Source organism: Gopherus evgoodei, chromosome 12 (genome assembly GCF_007399415.2).
Source record: "Gopherus evgoodei ecotype Sinaloan lineage chromosome 12, rGopEvg1_v1.p, whole genome shotgun sequence".
NCBI lineage: Eukaryota > Metazoa > Chordata > Testudines > Testudinidae > Gopherus > Gopherus evgoodei.
The window spans coordinates 41,408,914-41,424,334 of record NC_044333.1 but is presented as its reverse complement, the minus strand read 5'-3'; the positions used below and the strand labels follow the sequence as shown (position 1 = coordinate 41,424,334).

The following is a 15,421-nucleotide window of genomic DNA, read 5'->3' as shown; positions in this document are numbered from 1 at the left end:
TTGCCTCCATTGCAAAATTCCCTTCCTTCTGTCTATTTCCTGGAGTAGTGCATTATCTCTGAAAGGTCTCTGGGGATCTCTGACAGGCATCAGACATGCTGTGCCTTCTAGTGCCATTCCGATCCATGTCTGAACCCATCATTTAAAATAAAGCAGATATAACAATTGCAACAAATTTGATTTGCCTCTCCCCAGCATTCCCTCCTGAGGTAAATATTCCCCCTTGGAAAGGGAGAAGCTTGGCATATCCCTGGGTCAGTGGCCTAGTGACAGCTTTGTGGGACACCCTGTTAACAACCAGAATTTCATCCTGCATTCACTTCCTGAGCCAGCTGAAGCCAGGAGCATTGCATCAGCAACTAACTGAATTAGAGTGCCAGAAAGTCTTGTACCCCTGTCCGGTGGGATGCTGCTGCTTATTAGGGATAGGTGGATTTCAGAGGCACTTATGTATCATCTTCCCCTCACTTCCACCAACACTCATGCATTTAATTTCCTTCAGTTCTAGTTGCAGAAATACCCCCACAGCAGGGGTCCTGGGAGCTGCTTCTGTTGTCATTGGTGCTGGGTAGAAGTCCCCTGCTGGTTTTAGCCGTGTCCTTTGGCACTGGCAGTTGCTGGAAGGAACTTTGCCAGAGGAACCTGCTGTCTGGATACAAGTGGCTCAAGTAACCTCTTTAACTTAGCTATTAGCCAGACTCTTTCTCCCTGCCCTTTGCCCTGTTTGTTTTATATTTTCTTCTGTTCTGAAACTTTCCCCTGTGCTTGAGTGGCCTGGCTGTGAAGCACTGCCTTTGGCAAAGTCTCAATAGAGCCATGGTTCCTGTTTAGTAGTTCCATTTGGGCCAGTTACAGTAAACCAGATTAATAAGTGTCAGTGGGAGAAACATGGGATGCTTTCTTCCTTGTGCCGTATGGGGCATGAGAATAAATATCATCCCACATCCAAAAATCGATACCAGCCCTTTGCCTCCCACTTGATGCAATAGAACACTTTCCAGCCAGTGGTGCCCCTTCCCCATTTATAGAGCGAGGACATTGCCATGGACTCCATAAGAGAAGAGAAGTCACAGCCAAAGAACAGGACATATCTTTAAGCAGCAGATGGGATGGCAGCATAAGGTAGTGAAGGATACACACAGCCCATGTAGCCAAGTCCCTGTCTCTTCTCTGGCATATTGCTGCTCTGTGATCACTATATTTTTTGTACTAAATAAAGTTTCTAGGAATGTTTTAATGCACTAATCACTATAATAGCATCCTTCAGACCATGGTGTAGGCTGTAGACAGAAGTCAGTGCAGGACACCCAGCCTGCCCCCAGAACAGGCAGTTCCCCAGGAAAGATCGTTTGTGCCTAGTGATGTTTCTTCAAAGTGGACTTCAGGGTTTTACAAAATGTTTCAGACTGTTAAGCTCTAATGAGGACAAACTGCACAGCTGCCCATGCAGGCCTGGTAATTGCACTGAGATTATCTTGAGGAGCTGAACCTTCAAGTGCCCCAGTGTTTGGATAAGTGCAGCTGTGTTATGTGCTGAAGGAAAAATGTTTGGTGAAAGCAGGGGAGTGAGGAGTGAAGTTAATGATTATCCCTTTGCATTCTGGGACCCAGGCTCCTGCTCTGCCCCAGCCAGAGTGGTGGAGGCTCACAAGGCAGCATGGTCCCACTCTTTCCTTTGGCTGTGATTGTGGGTCTGCTTAGTCTGACAGGCCCTGCCAGGAGCCCAAAGACAGAGCCTCTGAGTGGCTCCAGTGAGCAGCCTCTCTTCCGTGGAGCTGATCGCTATGATTTCGCCATTGTTGTCGCTGCAGGTGGCACAGAGTGCTTCTGGCAGTTTGCACATCAGAGCGGCTACTTCTACTTCAGCTATGAGGTGAGTTCTGGGGACCCGCTCCAAACAACTAGCTAAAGACTTCATCAGGCTAAATGATCTAACTGTCCCTTCTGGCTTCAGAATCTTCAAAAATGGTATCTTCTGTACCAACTTGCTGCCTTTCACTTTCAATGTCTGTTTGCTCTTGTATGCTGAGTGGACATGAATAGGAGTGCCCAATCTACCTTCTCCACGCCTCTATTTTGTACCTTCTAATGTCTCCTTTGAACTGAACAGTCCCATTCTTGTCCTCAAAACATCCATCCCTGCCTCTGAGCACCTCTGGTTTTGCTGTATCCCTTGAAGGAAGGTGACAAGTACTGTGTTCTATCCTGGTAGCACACAGGAGTTGACCTCTAGTCCAGTGCCCAATCTCTGGCAGTGGCCAGAGCCAGATACTTTAGAGGAAGATGGAAACAGCCTTGTATTAGGCAGGTGTGGGATGATCGTCCCGTCACCTCCCCACACACAGATGAGGTGTGTCTAATTCCTTAGAGATGGGTTTTAAATCCTGAAGCATGAGGTTTATTGTCTCTTCCAAAAGTTGTTAGCATTAACTAGAATAACTCTGGATATTCTTGTTACCCATAAATGCCCAATCCCTTTTTGAATCTTGCTAAGTTCTTGGCCACACTAACATCCTCTGGCAATGTGTTCCGCAGTCTGGTCTCAGGTGGAAGTGTTTGCTTCATGTTAAGTTTGCATTTTGCTCTTTTTTTTTTTTTTTTTCCACTGAATGTCCTCTATGTTAGGAGAGGGAGAACAGACGTTCTGATTTTTCTCAGCCATTTAAATATCCCCTTTTAACCTTCCTGACTTCCATTTTCACTCTTCATGCCATAGATTACTCTCCTTTCTATTGACTTCACTGGAGTTGGATTTCTTTCCCCTGAACAAGAGGGGGCTCAAATAATCTCTTCAACCTCATTAGCCAGACTCTTCCCCCTGCCCCCCCCCAGCTCACCTTCATGTTTATTTTGTTAAGAGGAGTTGCCTGCCTTCTAGTTACCTCACTCCAGGCTGAGTTTAAGGACTCTGTTTTTAGGGACTTTTTGATTAAATTTCTTTTAAACTCCCCCTTCCTAAAGGTTAAGGCCCCACCATGCTTCTCCTGGGGCCCTCCCCTCTGTTGAGGAAGCTTGAACTTGATTGTATTGTGGTGACTATTAGAGGTTCAACTAGTGATTACTTCAGGCAACTCCCGGCTTTGGCTTTGACCTCAGTGGAGAAGACCTTCTCCTGGTTCTGGAGAATGTGCTGTTTCAAAGGTTGCTAGGCAACTTGGCCAAGTTGGTAGTAGAGGGGCGAGAGCTAGTAGCCAGCATTCAGTGTTGGTTGGATTTTCACTGGGCAGGAGGTTCCACAGTGCCTGGACTCAGCTGAGCACTCACAACGAGACCTTCCTGTCCCCTGGGCTGCGAGTGGCAGGAGTATCCAAGGTCTCTTGCCATGTGGTTGTGTATTGCCAGTACTAGGTACTGGGCTCCCGCCTGGGATGGAGCCCTCTAATCCTCTTATCTTAAATCCTGTGACTTCCCAGCTTCTGTTTACACTGGGCCGATTGAAGTAGATGTGGGAGTTTGTGCCTGGCATTCTTGTCACTATTTGTGTTTATCAGCTGCTCCCTTTATCTGTGGTGCGTGTGGAGCAAAGCAGCTGGGCTGTAGGCAGAGGGGCTGGAGGTGTTCAAGGATTCTGCGGCTTGAGCTGGCATTCAAGCCCCAGGTGCTCCCGCCCTTCTCTGAGCCTGTTCCAAAGCAGGGAGGTGTGTGGCTGGGAGCACTGATTGCTGCATGCGGAAAGGGCAAGGAGGGCTGGTTTGGACCCTAACACAGCTCCTGCTGGGGACTGACTGTACCTAGAGGGAAGGGAATCCACTGCCCAGCCATGGAACGTGTTTGGGGGCCAGCCCTGTGCTAGCCAGATCTCTACTAGCCGTGGCATGGCTCAGTACACAAATGGTTGGGGAGAGAATTACATTGAACAGCGCAAAACTGGGCAAAATCCTTGGTGTCCTTGCACTGATGTGGGCAGAGGAAGAAGCAGACTCGGCAGTTCTCCTTGCCCCAGCCTTCCTTTCTGAGCCTGCGTACTCTGGAGCTAGGCCTGAGTGCACAGGAAACCATTCAGCTGCCAGGTGGAGGCTCTTATCTCTCATCCTGTAGAGTGGTAGCTTTCTCCCCATTTCACGGACAGGAACTGAACCATCCAGCGACACGCTCTGTGGAGAGCCAGGACTTTCCCAGTCCTGTGCTTGTTCCTCCAGATGGTGCCTCTGCATAGCTTGTCTGGTTTGCTCAGGATGCTGCGGCTCCTGTAAACTTGTGGGCAGCCACTTGAGGTGAGTTTAGCTGTGTAGTTGATGCTGCTGAGAACAGGCATGGGCTTTGCTGCCTTTATAAGCAACACAGCCCAATCTGTTCCCATGGGAATTTCCGAGGACAGCACCAGTCAGGCTTGTTGTGATGGAGTAGGGACTGTCTGTGTGGGGAGTGGGAGAGCAGGGGAGGACTTTAGGGGATGGACGATGCCAGAGCCTGTAACCTGAGCTAGGTAAGGGAGGGGAAAAGGTCAACCCCTTTGCCCGGGAAGGGGACAAAGGAAGGGAGTGGCAGGAGGGAAGCAGTTTGAGTTTGGGCTTGGGGCTGTGTGGGTGGAATTCAGGGTATCCTAGCTAGGATCCAAGCACCCTGAAAGCCCAGAAGGACTCGGTGGAGGGGTCCTGACTGTGCCTGCAAGCTCTGCTGTAACCTGTGTTCCTGTTGTCCAATAAACCTTCTGTTTTACTGGCTGGCTGAGAGTCACGTCTGACTGCAAAGTGGGGGTGCAGGACCCGGTGGCTTCCCCAGGACCCCGCTGGGGTGGATTCGCTGTGGGAAGCACACGGAGGGGCAGAGGATGCTGAATGCTCCAAGGAGAGACCCAGGAGGTGAAGCTGTGTGAGCTTCTTGCCCTGAACAAGTCTGCTCCAAGGGAGAGGAGGTTCCCCAAAGTCCTGCCTGGCTTGGTGGGGAGCAGTTCCAGAGCATCGCCCGGTGACTCCGTGACACTTGTTCTTTGCTAGAACTCAGAGCTGCACCCAAAGTTCCTTATTCTGCTCATTGTCTCTTGGCTTCAGGTACAACGGACTTCGGGAATTGGACATGACAGACATGTCTTGGCCACTGCAAACGATCCCAGTGGCCTCCAAATGGGCACGTCCCAGGATGTACGAGGACAGATGAACTTCCCAACCAAAGAGACAGGTTCTTGTCAGCTCTGCTATGTCTCTGGCCCATGTGAGAGCTGCACTACTCCAGTCCAAGGGCAGCCTGCAGATCGTTAGTGATCTGAGCCATAGTCCTGTTAGTCTTGCTAGACACAGCATGTGAGATCCCGAGCTCGGAATTTGACTATACAGGCAACCAAGCTTTTCTGCAGCTGCTAAGCTTGGAGAGATCATGTCTCTGCTGCAGAGAAGGGGTAAATGGGAGCTAACAGAGCAGAGGATTTGGGGTAATGTCTGACTGTCACAGCACCTGCTGCTCTCCTCTGATGCTTTGAACCACTTCCCTCTACAGGTTTTTACCAGCTGTGCTTGAGCAATCAGCTCAACCATTTCGGTGTCGTTCAGGTTTATCTCAACTTTGGTGTGTTCTATGAAGGCTTTGACCTGCAAAACTCAGCAGACATGGAAAGGAAGAAAATTAATGACACGCTGGAGGCAATTGAGGTAATGTTTTATTTGCACTGTCAGCTCCCCTGGAATCAATTGCAGGGCTGAGGCAAGCTCAAACGGGCATCTTGGTTTTGAAAATGAGGTGCATGGAAGTAAATGGGGAGCTAAGGAGAACTGCTGCTCCTAGGGAACATACATGGGGCAGCAACTGGAGTAGTGTTAAACCAGTCAGACACTTGGCTCCGGAGAGAGCCAGGAATGAGGGGGTGTCACATTCTGGGGTGCAATCCAGATCAATGAGTAGCTGTGTCACTGCCTGCCCTGTAGCCCTTGGGGCCTCACAATGCTTTGCTGCTGTAGCTTCCAACCTGGGCCAACCAAACAACATGCAGATCACACCTTGACTGTGTATAGCCAACTGGCCCAGTAGCCTATTGGCAACACTCCAGTCACCTTCTGGCTTGGTTACTACCTGCAGGGTGACCCCAACACACCCCCAGTCCTGAATTTTCCCCAAAATGTGTTCTGTGCTGTCCAGCCCTCTGCTGAGCAGTTCAGGTATCAGAACTCCATTGCCCCTCAATACTCAAGTTTGCTATCTTGAGTTACCCAAACAATTCAGTTCAAACACAGCATTGGATTAGTTCTGATTGTAGTTAAAGAAACTCATTTTATTTTTTAAAGACATTTTAGGTGAGTACAAGTATAAGGCATTAAAGTCAGAAATGGTTACAAGAAAACAAGATAAAGCACTGTCTAATTGCTAAAACTGAACAAGCTAGACTTGGTTGAAGATAAAATCCTTAGCAAAACTGCTGACCAAATTCTCAGGTCAGGATCTCTCCTAAAGTCAAAGGACTGGCTCCTTTGTCACCTTGGTGAGAGCGGCAGGGAGAGCTTTGGGTGGTTTTGCCCCTTGCTTTTATAGTCCAGCCCCCTTCTGAAGTGAATTCTTCTGAGGATTAACCCTCAAAGCAAAGTTTATTCAAACTCTAAAGGTGGCGACATGGAGACTGGTGGTGAAAGTGGCTCTATGCTCATTCTTCTCCCCAGTATATGCTGAAATTCAGCTTGTCTCCTGCCATTTTCCCCCTTTTGTTGTCTCAAGGACCCTGTTTACTCCTTGGATCTAAATTGAGGTGTGCACATTCCTGTGTTAAACAGGTCTGTTCTAAACAACTTTTGCCCAGCCATGGCTGTGCTATCACCACCGTACTGGGGAATTCATAACTCTACATATCATGTTGCTGTGTACATCTCACCAGGATATTGACAAGCAAGTTATTAACTTCCAGATACTTCACAGGGCCTATGTTCAACACATAGTACGTGTAGTGTGTGAATACAGTGGTGCTTTTGGCCACGGGGTTGGGTGAAAACAGGAAGGGTGGCTGAGGGAGAGGTTTAAGTGAGTGGGGCATGTGAAGTTGGATGGGGCTGTCTGCCGGGGATCTGGATGGAGTGCAGTCGTCAGGCTCCTGTTCTGCTCATCATTCAATCCCAAATGGTGAAAGATCTGTTCCTGCAGGCTCTGGGGGAGATCTGCAGGGCTTCCATTCTTCCCCTTACTGGTTCTCATAGGAACTTAGCAACTGCTGTACCAGATCAGCCCAAAGGTCCCTCCACCCCTGGATCCTGCCTGACAGTGGCCAGCACCAGATACTTCACAGGAATATTCAAGGAACCTAGCAGAAGGCAGATGTGGGATAATGTCCCCACAAAGGTTTTCATCCCAACCCCCCTCACTAGAGGTTGTCTGAAGCCCTGAAGTACATAGTTAAAGCTCTTCCAAAACAATTGGCCAGATCCAGTGGATACCATTGTTCATGCTAAGTCCTTGGCCTCAGTGATACCTGGTGGCATAGAGTTCCACAGTCTAATTGAGGGTTGGGAGAAGGATTTCATTACCTGTGCTTGTGCTCATTGCAGGAGAGCACCCGTAAGCTGCAGGCCCATGTCTTCCACATGTGGCGCTTTTATAACTTTGCCCGGATGAGGAAAGCAGCTGACTACTTCATCCTTCAGTCCAACTATAACTACGTGAACTGGTGGTCACTAGCTCAGAGCCTCATCATTGTCCTCTCGGGTGTCCTGCAGCTGTATTTCCTAAAGCGGCTCTTCAATGTCCATCCCACTACTGCCACCAACAAACCGAGGTGCTAAGGCCTCTGGCCTACACCGCTGCTGGACCCATGCAGCAGGAAGGACCAAAGGACAGGCCTGTAACACCACAGAACACACTGAACTCCATCTCATCCTTTCTCCCCTCTGCCTCCATGGAAGAAAGGGAGATCCTGCCTGTGGAAGGAGCGGGACAGGGATTTTTCAGGAACAGAATTCCCCTTAGTGCCCTAGTGTCCAGCTGGCTCTTTATTCTCTACTCAGCCTCTAGTACAAGATTCATTTGGGGGGAGGGAGAGAGGATGGTTCACTGCTAGTTTAGGCCTAATCTGTCCAATGGTCTAATAGTGAAATGGCTTGAAAATCATGTTCACGTATTATAAATAAAACACACAGTTCATACCATGCAAGCACTGTCCTGTCTGAATCTACCCTCCTCTAGGAACCAGGGCTGCTCCCTGCTGCGGAAGCCACTGCTACAGCACTCACCTACACTGCTTCTGCTTTGCCCTGGTTGTGTGGTCATGTCCTCCTCCAGTGGCACAACCCTGTATGCTCCCACTCCTGCTGGACTTGGGTCTCTGTTGGGGAAAAAGGCAGAAACAACCCTGGGGGAGGGGAGGAATCACTCTATTCCTGTTAACTGAAACAGTTGTGTTCACCTCAGTCTCCTGCTACACCCAATTTCCAGGTTGCCCTAGCACCCATGGAGGGAGTAGGTAGCTGCACTAAGGTGATCTACCCCCCTCAGCAGCTACTACTGAGAACTGCCTTTAGTCTGGGCAGGGCTTAGGACCAGGTAGCTGAGTTCTTTCACGAGGTCACACCAACATGGTTTTTATTAGATAGAAAACAAGTTTTATATAATCCTTGTCTCCTCTTCAGGCTAGGACAAGCACTCCTCAGAGCTCACAAGAGTATGACTAAGTCACAGGTAGACTGGTCTGTAATCCTCCACAGCAGCCTGTAGAGCTGCTCGCTGCTGCTGTGAATTCTGATTTCACAACATGCTCCATTCTTGGCATGTGCAGCTGGCAGCCCTTTAAGTAAGTGTCTCCTCATGCCGCACGTACTCCCCAACATCAGCCTGATGAAACACTACGATCGCCATGGGGTCCACTTTCCGACAGTCCTGGGTAGACTTCGCCGCTACTCCAAAACCCTGAGGAATTAAGAATAGTGAAACTCAGGCACCCGCTTGTATCAATACCACTCTGCTCAAAGCAAGTTCATCACCCTTGTCTGAAGAACAATCCACTCCCCTACCAGCACTGTCACTTACCAGGGGAACATCAGCCATGGAATACACCACCACTCCCTGGTACTGAGCTGTGTTCTCGGTGATGCGGCCTAGGCCAGATTTCAGCACGTGGTTCCCATAAAGGAAGGACTGTTCTGCGCCAGGTTTCACCCACACTTTATACTGCAAGAGAGAGGCACTCATCCTCAGGAGGCACAGCAGTTGCTCACCCAGATCTTCACAAGTTAAACGAATTGCTGAACATACAGGGTTATTCCTCTTACAACTGGGCACAAGGGTAGAGACACAGGTGATCCCACCTTATGAAGCAAGGCTCAAGTAGCGTATCCGGGGCATGGGAGACAACAGGGACAACCTGAAACAGTCCATTGTTTCCTTTTGTTCTTCATGCAGCTATGTAAGGGGACCAGAGCCTGAGGCTAGCAGGGGTTAGTGCCAGGGAAGCAGATTACTTCATGCAGCTAGGTGGAGCCCCAGTATAGGGTGAGCCAGAAAGCAGACACTTGAGACTGGAGAGCTCCAGGGCCACAAGGGGAGCGAGTAGGGAGGGAAATACTAGCAGTAAGTAGTTGTGAGTAGCACCTAAAGATCCCAAACAGGATCACATCCCCACTGTCCTGGGCACTGTACAAATCTATCAGACACACTCCATGCATACAAGCTTGAGACACAGGGTAGGGGATATGGGTAACACAAGAGCAAATGAGTACAAAGAACTGGTCCCTCTTGGTTAGCTACAGGGGCTGCAGACATATTACAACCTTCCCCTAGCCCCTCACCAGCAACATTCCCTCTAATTTTTTCCATCCAAGTGCAGAATAAATGTTATGTGCAGATGTGCACCAGTAGGAACAAAATACCTAAATATATTTTTTAAAAAGTTAAATAGGGATAATTACTCTAGCCAGGACAGGTTAGGCATTTTAGAACTCACACTTAAATTAATTCTTTCAGTAGTAAGACAAAAAAGTGATGAAATGCATAGACCAGTCAAAACACTAAAATAACACACTTTGAAAGAATAACAGAGAATATATGTGCATTGCAAGAAGTAACAATATAAATATATGTTGGGAGGTGCATGACACAGACGGTGTGTGTACTGGCTGCTAGGAAATTTTTTGAGAGATGCTCCATGCTGTCTTTACAGCACTCACAGAAAGCTCTCCTGCTCTGTCCTGAGCCTTGTTGTCTCCTCTCCTCTCCCCTGCCCTGCTCTGTGGAGATGGGGCACATGGGTGGGGAGAGAGACAGAGACTGTGTGAGCTGGCTGCTGGGGAAGGCTCAGAAACAGTGCACTCTCTCTTTTAGAAAGGCATTCAGTCACTCACCCTTTCCTACACAAGCTCTGAGTCCTGAGCCAGGCTGTGTCCCCTCGGCCCTGCAGAGATGGGGTGCTGGGGAAGGGGGATCAGCACCCTCCTCCCCCACCCTGGCTCTGCTCTGCACAGCCAACAGGAGGGTCCTGGGAGCAGCTGCAGAATGGAGCAAGGTGTGAGTAGGGGCACCTGAGCACATGCTGCCACTGTGCTAATCAGCTGAGCAGCACTTAAATCGCTCCTGGGCTGCTCAAGTGAGCAGCTTACAGGGAACACAGCACACCAGCGCTGCTAAACATGACCAAGGATCAGGTTGCTGCCTGAAAGCTGCTCCTTAGCAAGCCTCTCACCTTGGCATAGGGAGCAAGGTAATCCAGGGCAGTGACGTGGAGCCGGAACTTCGCGGTCTTGGTGAACTTCCCAAAGCAGGTGCCCAGTGCCACCAGCTTGTCCCCAGGGATACTGGTCGCCACCTTCAAGATTCTCTCACTAGGAAAGAGCAAATGCAGCCAACATGTGATTAGTTCTCAGAGAACCTCAAGACCTAAAAGAGAAAGTTTAACCAGCACCAGGCACCCCACTGTTAGCCAGAGGCACCGATGGGCAGGGCATGAAGAGCTGCAGTCCCAAGAAGCATCAGCCCCGCACTCTCCAGGAAAGGCCCAGGAGACAGAGCGCCCTGGGGCCAATCCCTGCCCTGAGGCAGCAGGGGCCCAGTCTGCAGAACTGGTCACTTCAATGGCAGCTGCGGAGCCTGCGCTTGTGGCCGGGGACTCTGCAGCCCGGCTGCGCCACCCACCTGACGTAGTAAACGCGGTCCTTGTGCAGGCGGAAACAGTAGGAGCCGTCGGGCCGGTCCACCAGCAGCTGGATGTTCTCGCCGATGCTGCGGGGAGAGAGACCATGAGCGGTGGGCCCTGGGACAGGCCACCGGGGGGGTCACCAGCCCCCCTGCCAGGCCGGGCCCACGCCCAGCCCCCGGCCCAGCCGCCCCTCCCCCTCCGGCTACCCCAGCCCAGCCCCCTCTCGGCCCAGCCGCCCCCTCCCCCCCCGGGCCAGCCCCCTCTCCGCCCAGCTGCCCCCTCCCCCCCCGGGCCGGCCCCATCTCCGCCCAGCCGCCCCCTCCCCCCCGGCTACCCCAGCCCCCAGCCCAGCCGCCCCCTTAGCCCCAGCCTCCCCCCCCGGCTACCCCAGCCCCCAGCCCAGCCGCCCCCTCCCCCCCCGGGCCAGCCCCCTCTCGGCCCAGCCCCCCCGCGTCACCCCGCCCCCCTCACTATTTCGCGAGCTTCTCGAACAGGGCCCGGGTCTCCTCCTGCGTGAGGGGCCGCATCGCCGCACCCGGCAGCTCCGGGCTCGGTCAGGGCACGGCGCCACGTGGGGGAGGGGAAAGCCCGGAACCGGAAACGGCCCTGGGCCAGTAGAGCGTCCTCCGCCCCGGGGGTGGGGCCACAGAGTCCGGCGGTCGCGGCGGGCCCCGCGCTCCGGGGCTGGGTTCGCGGCGCTGTAGGGGGCGCTAGACCAAGTCTCTCCAGAGCAGTAGAGTTGCCGAGCGGCGGGTAGAGTGTCCCCCACCATAGAGTCCTGCGTGCCGTGGCGCTCTCCCCAAGATGGCGGCGGCCGGCGCGGCGCTGGAGGAGGCCAGCCTGCTGGCCTGGCTGTTCCGCGGGGCGCCGGGGCCGGGGCCGGGGCCGGAGCTGGCCGGGTACCTGGCGGAGCTGGCGGGGCTGGGGCTGGAGGCGCTGGGCCGCGAGCCGGGCCGCCTGGCCGAGGAGCGGGCGCTGGCCGCCGCCCAGACGCGGCACTTGGCCTTCGCCCACTACAAGACCTTCATCCGCTCGGCCGAGTGCACCAGCGAGACGGGCCGCGGCTTCGGGGGCATCGAGCGCGGCCTGGCCCGGCTCCTGGGGCGGCTGCCCGGCTTCCAGGAGAGCTGCAGGTGGGCCCGGGGGCGGGGCCGCGGGGGGTGCAGGGGGCGGGGCTGGGGGCGGGGCCGCGGGCCCGGGGGTGGGGTTGCAGGGGGCGGGGCCTTGGGCCCGGGGGTTGCAGGGGGCGGGGCCTTGGGCCCGGGGGGTGGGGTTGGGGGCGGGGCCGCGGGCCCTGGGGGCGAGGGCAGGGGCGGGGCCTGGTGGAGATTTGCGCGGGGCTGAGTTCTCCTTCCCTCTGGCAGGAGCTTTTTGCGGGACGCTGAGGAAATCGCCTCCAGCCGCCGCATGAACAGCCTGACCCTGAACCGGCACACGGAGATCCTGGAGATCCTGGAGATCCCGCAGCTGATGGACACCTGCGTCCGTAACAGCTACTACGAGGAGGCGCTGGAGCTCGCTGCTTACGTGCGCCGGCTGGAGAGGAAACACTCCTCCATCCCAGTCATCCAGGTTTGTCCCAACAGTGCTGCCCATGCTGGGGGCTGCAGCCCCTGGGCATGGGATGAGCTCCTCAGATGGTGGCTGGCTGGGTCAGCTGGCCTCCATGCAGCGGGTGGGGTCTTGGTCCGAGAGGAGTGTGGTTTGGGGGTGTAATGTTTGCGGCATGGAGCGTGAGGCTGTGGAGGACTGTCTCCTAAATGAGGTCTCTCTCTCCCCCTGCCTCTAGGGTATTGTGGACGAAGTGCATCAGTCTTCACAGCTGATGCTGAATCACTTGATCCAGCAACTGCGCACTACTATCCAGCTGCCAGCTTGCCTGCGTGTCATTGGCTACTTGCGGCGCATGGATGTGTTCACGGAGGCCGAACTGCGCATCAAGTTTCTGCAGGCCCGGGACGCCTGGCTCCACTCCATCCAAGCCTCTATCCCTGATGACGACCCCTATTTCCACATCACCAAGACCATCGAGGCCTGCCGCGTCCATCTCTTTGACATCATCACACAGTATCGCGCCATCTTCTCGGATGAGGAGCCGCTGCTGCCTCCCGGCGAGCATGTGGTCAATGAGAGTGCCATCTTCCATGGCTGGGTGCTGCAGAAGGTTTCACAATTCCTGCAGGTTCTGGACAGTGACCTCCAGCGGGGAGTGGGCAGCCGCTTGGACTCGCTGTTGGGTCAGTGCATGTACTTTGGCCTGTCCTTTAGCAGGGTGGGAGCTGATTTCCGGGGCCAGCTGGCCCCAGTCTTCCAGCAAGTTGCATTTGGCACTTTCAAGAAGGCGATTCAGGAAGCAGTGGACAAATTCCAAGATGAGATGAACTCCTACACGCTGATCTCTGCTCCTGCTGTCCTGGGCAGCACCATCCCTGTGGCAGTGCCAAGCACCCAGCCAGGAACCCTGCAGCCTCCCATGGTGCTGCTGGACTTCCCACCTCTTGCCTGCTTCCTGAACAATATTCTGGTTGCCTTCAATGACTTGCGTCTCTGCTGCCCTGTGGCTCTTGCCCAGGATGTAACAACTTCCCTGGAGGTTGCCCTGGGCAAGGTGAGGCAGGCACCTGACAGGGCAAGGCCGTTTCTCTCTATTTCAGCAATTTGTACCCGGCTGTCAGAATGCCAAGGATAGATCTTGCTGTTTCCTTCTGCACCCACTTCCTGTTGGCTGAATGAGCCCCTTTCTCCTCCCCTGCATTTCCCCTACAATTGGGCAACTGAATCAGACTCGGGGTCCAGCATCAGAAGATGAACTGTGTAGGGCAAGGTGGTGTGTCAGTGGCTGCTCTCCAGGGCCAGTCCCAGCACTCTGAGCAGCTTGGGGAATGTGGGGCTGTTTGGTGCTGCCGCCAAGGGTGGAGGTAGCAGGATGAGGAACTGAAAGTGCTTACGCGCTCACTCTCTCTCTCCTTCCTGCAGGTGACTCAAACAATCTTGGCTTTTCACCGGGCAGAGGAGGCGGCTTTCAGCAGCCGGGAGCAGGAGCTTTTTGCTCAGTTCTGTACGGTGTTTGTGGAAGACCTGCTCCCCTATCTTAACCGTTGCCTCCACGTGCTCTTTCCCCCAGCCCAGATAGCACAGACCCTGGGTAAGAATTCCTTCTTCCCTCAGCAGAGAAGTATGAGGGAAGTGCCTGCTCTCATGCAGAGCCAGGGCATATCTGCTGAGCAGGGTGAGTCCCAGAGACCCTTGTCTTGGACTCCTTCACTGCCCTGCTCTGGTTCCCATGGGACATCCGTTGGCTGGAGTGCCTAGAGCTCCCCCAGTGAAGTCCAACAGTCCACAAGGATCCCTGCCTGCGCTGTGTGATGTTGTCACTGTCTCCATGTCCCTTTCCAGGTGGGCTCTGGGTGAGTTAACTCTCTGCTCTCTTGGCCAGGTGTTCCTCCCACTCAGCTGCACAAGTATGGCAGCCTTGGCTGTGTGGACGTCAATGTGATCAAGGAGCCACTCGCCTTCGTCCTGCCAAAGAGAGACGCCATGTTCACTCCAGATGAGAAGGAACTGGCCCAGGAGAGCCTTGCACCTGCACCAGAAATTCCAGGGCCAGAGCAGGGAGTGGAACCTAGTGTGCAGCTGCCTCCGGTGGCTGGAGAGGAGAGCAGCGTGAACACAATGGCTGTTCTGCAGCCTGATGTCCCAGTAGCCACAACCTAACAGAGGGAGGGGACTGCCCCAGCCTGCCCACCGTGCTGTGTGCATATACTGAGTGATTCTGGCCTCTGCAGAAGCCTGTGGGAGTCTTGCACGTAGCAGCACTGGTATTGAACAGTGGCACTGCATGTGGGGTGTGGATGGAGATGAGCAGCAGCACTGGTATTGAACAATGGCACTGCGTGTGGGGTGTGGATGGAGATGAGCAGCAGCACTGGCTGTGGCTGCTGATGGGAACTGTACAGAGGGTTACAGGCTGCATCAGCTGTAACTGCTTCCTTGTCTTCACTGTAACCGTCGCGTGTGGGCAAGGGCCCCTGCAGGTCTCTTGGGCTGGGCCTGCGTGGAAGGAGGCTGGACCCAGGCCCTCTACAGCCTGTAGTAGAAAGAGAGTCAATGCTTTCTGATATGGAGAGCAGGTTCAATGATGTAAATACCTCTGAGAAAGGCTGATCATTGTGTACATAAAGCTCATTTGTGTGTTCGGTGCTGTGCCTGCTTCCCCCTCCAGCCTTGGCTGCAAGCAGCTGCTAGGGGCTGTCATTTCCCTCCGCAGCCTGACAAGGCCTCAGCTGTTGAAGATATTCACAGATGCTCAGCTGCTGCTTTTACCCCCTCTGAGCTTTGGGCTCAAACCTTGGGTAGCTCAAGAGGCAACGGCCAGTGTATTTTGCA

General features: G+C 53.6%; 3 protein-coding genes across 3 annotated transcripts; 2 read left to right on the top strand and 1 right to left on the bottom strand.

Annotated features, from left to right (window-relative positions):
- Window positions 1–84: 84 nt before the first annotated feature.
- Window positions 85–8,062, top strand: TMED6 (transmembrane p24 trafficking protein 6). Its single transcript, XM_030582098.1, has 4 exons — window positions 85–1,873; window positions 4,992–5,118; window positions 5,434–5,585; window positions 7,461–8,062. Exons 1-4 carry the CDS (start codon window positions 1,658–1,660, stop codon window positions 7,692–7,694), a joined length of 729 nt encoding a protein of 242 aa, XP_030437958.1. The 5' UTR covers window positions 85–1,657; the 3' UTR covers window positions 7,695–8,062.
- A 407-nt stretch (window positions 8,063–8,469) lies between these two features.
- Window positions 8,470–11,647, bottom strand: NIP7 (nucleolar pre-rRNA processing protein NIP7). The gene is made up of 5 exons (XM_030582100.1): window positions 11,507–11,647; window positions 11,032–11,118; window positions 10,583–10,721; window positions 8,935–9,075; window positions 8,470–8,814 (listed from the first exon to the last, which is right to left on the bottom strand). The coding sequence occupies exons 1-5, from the start codon at window positions 11,560–11,562 to the stop codon at window positions 8,695–8,697; spliced, it is 543 nt and encodes a 180-aa protein (XP_030437960.1). The 5' UTR covers window positions 11,563–11,647; the 3' UTR covers window positions 8,470–8,694.
- A 102-nt stretch (window positions 11,648–11,749) lies between these two features.
- COG8 (component of oligomeric golgi complex 8) lies at window positions 11,750–15,231 on the top strand. The gene is made up of 5 exons (XM_030582093.1): window positions 11,750–12,168; window positions 12,400–12,607; window positions 12,825–13,643; window positions 14,012–14,180; window positions 14,472–15,231. The coding sequence occupies exons 1-5, from the start codon at window positions 11,840–11,842 to the stop codon at window positions 14,747–14,749; spliced, it is 1,803 nt and encodes a 600-aa protein (XP_030437953.1). The 5' UTR covers window positions 11,750–11,839; the 3' UTR covers window positions 14,750–15,231.
- The last annotated feature ends 190 nt before the right edge of the window (window positions 15,232–15,421 follow it).